We start from the raw sequence: 3,661 nt of genomic DNA, 5'->3' as shown, positions 1-3,661 counted from the left end.
AGACATGCAATGAACCTGCTGCTAATTATAACATATTGTACAGTACAAGTAAGACAGTCACCAGAGGTTACTGAATGCTGGTATGGAGTACAAGATACCACTAATCCATCTTGAATCCACTTATTTGATATTAGCTAAATTAAGTCGTGATGGTTAATCATGGTAGAACAGAATGGATTATCATTAAACACACCTCTAGTAAAAAAAAATTTATGAAGCAAACTTCACTTCATTACGTATATTATTTCATTCTTATAGTCTGGATGCCTGAGAGGAAGATAGAGTGTTTCATATAATATTGAATGAATCATACCCAGCATATTATAAATTGCTCAGATCCTCTGGACTCACTAGCCCTATATTTTTGACAGTGACCATATTTTATGGCAAGTTCTTTCATAATAGTCTTTGGCGGTTCCAAGAGTTCTAAAGCTGCGATAATGTATTCTTCTACTTCATTGTCAATGTTTGGTATTAAAATAGATATGGTATAGAGATAAATATAAAGACAACTAAAAGAATGAATGCTCCATGGGAAAATTTTGAATTCAACATAATTATAAATTCACCGCATCATGTTTCAATGGTGCAAATGTTTGACACAAATTTAGATTTAGAAATAACCAATCGTTCCCGGGTATTCCATCGTTGTAACATCCGATTATCATTCTCACAATACTCAATACAGATTTTCAATAAACTTTTTCTTATCTAATGGCTGTAATATGTTTATACTTAATCCATTATCATTACCAATTCAGGCTACCTAAAGCCTCGGTTTTTAAAGCAGATTGCTATAAGCCTAAAAAAGCAGTTGAGAACGGAGAAGAAACATAAATAAAGAACAATGATAAAGAGTGAAGCATATTTTGATATTTACCAAATCAGAACAATTGAGTAATAGAGAAACTATGAGAGGAAATTTACTTTAATCGTCTACATAAACATTTCAACTGTTTCTAAATTTTAAAGTTACACTGATCCAAATTAGAGATTCGAGTAATTATTCCACATCTTTGTCACAGCTAAATAAACATCCGGAGTAGGATTGAGTATTGATCCATCCTCCCAAATATGATAAAGAGCAAGTGTCTGATCCTAATAATTATACATTTGGCAATGCAGGTTAGCATAACCGGACATATACATACATATATATATATATATATATATATATATATATATATATATATATATATATATATATATATATATATATATATATATATATATATATATATATATATATATGCGTGTGTGTGTGTGCGCGCGCGCACGTGCGCGCGTGTCCGGTTATGCTGGCCGGCATTGCCAGGCATATAATTACCAGTGTCTCCCCGTCCCTCGACTAGGGGGAATAATAAGTGGGAGTGGGTAGGAAGGATTGAATTTGTGTGCGCGTGCGCGTGCGCGTGCGCGTATGTGTATATGCATCGAAAGATTCAACTGTCACTTTTGACGGGTCGCATACAGTAGTATGGAAGAAAAAGTAAGACTTAGAATTAACTGGATACCTACCACTACACCCTGGCTAGTACGTCAGTAACTCTCTAGTCTTGTATTCGCAGGGGTGGCAGATCAAGTCCCACCTCAGACAAATCCCACCTAAGACTGCGAGTTCAAGCGGTTTACTTGAGAGGTTACTGATGTGGTCCCACGGTGAGGGTTAAAGTATCTCTTCAAAATGAAATTGAAATCAAAACTGATACTTATGATAATATTATGGTGGCCTATTGGAAACCTCCCTGCTTGGAAATTGACGGCCTGGCGTTCGACTCCTGTTCAAGCTCGATAGTTTCGTTAGCGTCTGCTACCTCACAATCCTGGTGAAGGAAGGAGGTGGGTTTGCAGGGCCTGTGAGTTTACCTGCCAAGTCAATAGCAGTCATTGCTTGACCCTCCTTGGTTATAGCTTGGGTTGAGATGGGGGTTGGGCAATGATCATATGTGTATATGGTCAGTTTCTAGGACATTATCCAGCTTTATAGGGGAATATCACTGTTCCCTGCTTCGGCCATTCACGGGCGGCCTTTTATGGATGATTAAATCTGAGAAATCATGAGTGAAGTAGAATAAAAAGAAGAGGCCAGTAATAAGGAATTTTTCTGACTTTAAAGTTTTGTCTAACAATGTAAGATGTGTACCAACCGTGTGTCACACGATCGTATATAGTAACAACATGTCATTTTGTGTATATATTATGCTTGTATCTTTGCTCTCCCCTCGCACTGATAAGGACCTGAAATAACATGTCTGTTTTTCTCACCATTAACTGTTAACCGATGCAGTGTCGGTTGAACATGAAATTGCCTGTTATGTCTTTTATGCCTTTTTTTGCCTTGAGTCCATGTATATATAAAAGGATGTTCTGTAATAAAGTTACTCAGTCGCTTTCATTCCGCCTTTGAGTCACAACCTTCTCCTGGCCCGTCACATTGGTGACCCCGGAAGTCAACTCGCTCTTCCCGCCTTTCCAACACCCCCTTCCCTGCCCCTCCATCATTGGTACTATGGCAGACTATTGCCGCCGTCCTATTGAAACTTTTGTCGTTAGCCAGCGGAGAGGCGTTTGATTGGTTTCAGCACGCAGAAATCCAGTTCCGTATCAAGGGTGTGACTCGCTCACCCACCAAAGCAGATTATGTTCTTGCGGCGATACCCGAGGACACCTTCCCGAAAATATCCGACTGGCTTTGTGAACATTGAGACAACCCAAGAGCGTATGACGCCCTCAAAACATACCTTCTGCAGCAGTACTCGCCATTGCCAGCCTCCCGTATAGCAAAGCTTTTTCAGCTCTCTCAACAACCATTGGGGGACCAAAGGGCTTCGCTGGCCCTTCAGGGAAATGACCAGTATCGCTCGCCTACAACCTGCCGCAGATGGCTCTCCTCGTGAGGTGAACCTACTTCGTGCCCTTTGGATATGCCGTTTACCCGAACCTGTACGCGCTGCCATACTCGATGTCAATAGTTTACCAATAAAAGACTTGATGACTAAAGCCGACGCCTTTATGGACAGCCAGTTAACGACCTTCAAGACCTCCATCAATGACTCCACTCCTGACAAAGAGGTCGCCTATTCAATGGCAATCAAGCTGAAGTGAATGGCGAAGGACATACACGCCTACCCCATGGCGAGCCAGAGCGGCGATAAAGCCACCCATCACCCACCACTCGCTTACGCCCCAACCAACGACTTCTACTGCCACTTACTACCGCCCATTGGCAGCAGTTTTGCTACTATCACTTCAGGTTCGGGGCATAAATAAGGATTTTCAGTGGCCCAAATAAAAACGTGTAAGTAGGCCATCGCTCGTGGCGGTGGCCTGCCGTGTTTCTAATCTTTTCTTTTTACATGATGCAGGAACAGGTGTGCGATTTTTGGTAGACACGGGTGCTTGTCGTTCTCTTTTGCAAAGAGAACTCTTCAGGACACGACGCAGTCTGTCCACGTCTGCCGACGTCCACCTGGTAGCTGCCAATGGATCTGGGATACCCTCCTACGGCTACGAGAACCTCACATTATCGTTTGGATACTGTAAATTTAATTGGATGTTTCTTGTTGCTGACGTCACATTGCCAATCCTCGGCGCGGCTTTCTTCTCTCATTTCCCCCTACTAATTGATGTCACCCACCAACAATTGGTCATCGCAGACTCG

The 3,661-nt window shown here is 41.7% G+C and overlaps 1 protein-coding gene across 1 annotated transcript in view; it reads right to left on the bottom strand.

Annotated features, from left to right (window-relative positions):
• The window catches only part of LOC137638988 (protein FAM200C-like), a 23,787-nt gene extending 20,653 nt beyond the window's left edge, over positions 1-3,134 (bottom strand). The window contains exons 1-2 of the mRNA XM_068371318.1: positions 3,130-3,134; positions 352-512 (exon numbers count right to left, since the gene is read on the bottom strand). Coding sequence (XP_068227419.1) covers positions 352-512; positions 3,130-3,134 — 166 coding nt within the window. The remainder of the gene's footprint in view (positions 1-351; positions 513-3,129) is intronic.
• Between the last annotated feature and the right edge of the window lie 527 nt (positions 3,135-3,661).

The sequence above is a fragment of the Palaemon carinicauda genome, chromosome 4 (assembly GCF_036898095.1).
Source record: "Palaemon carinicauda isolate YSFRI2023 chromosome 4, ASM3689809v2, whole genome shotgun sequence".
NCBI lineage: Eukaryota > Metazoa > Arthropoda > Malacostraca > Decapoda > Palaemonidae > Palaemon > Palaemon carinicauda.
This window is presented reverse-complemented; position numbering and strand designations above follow the sequence as displayed.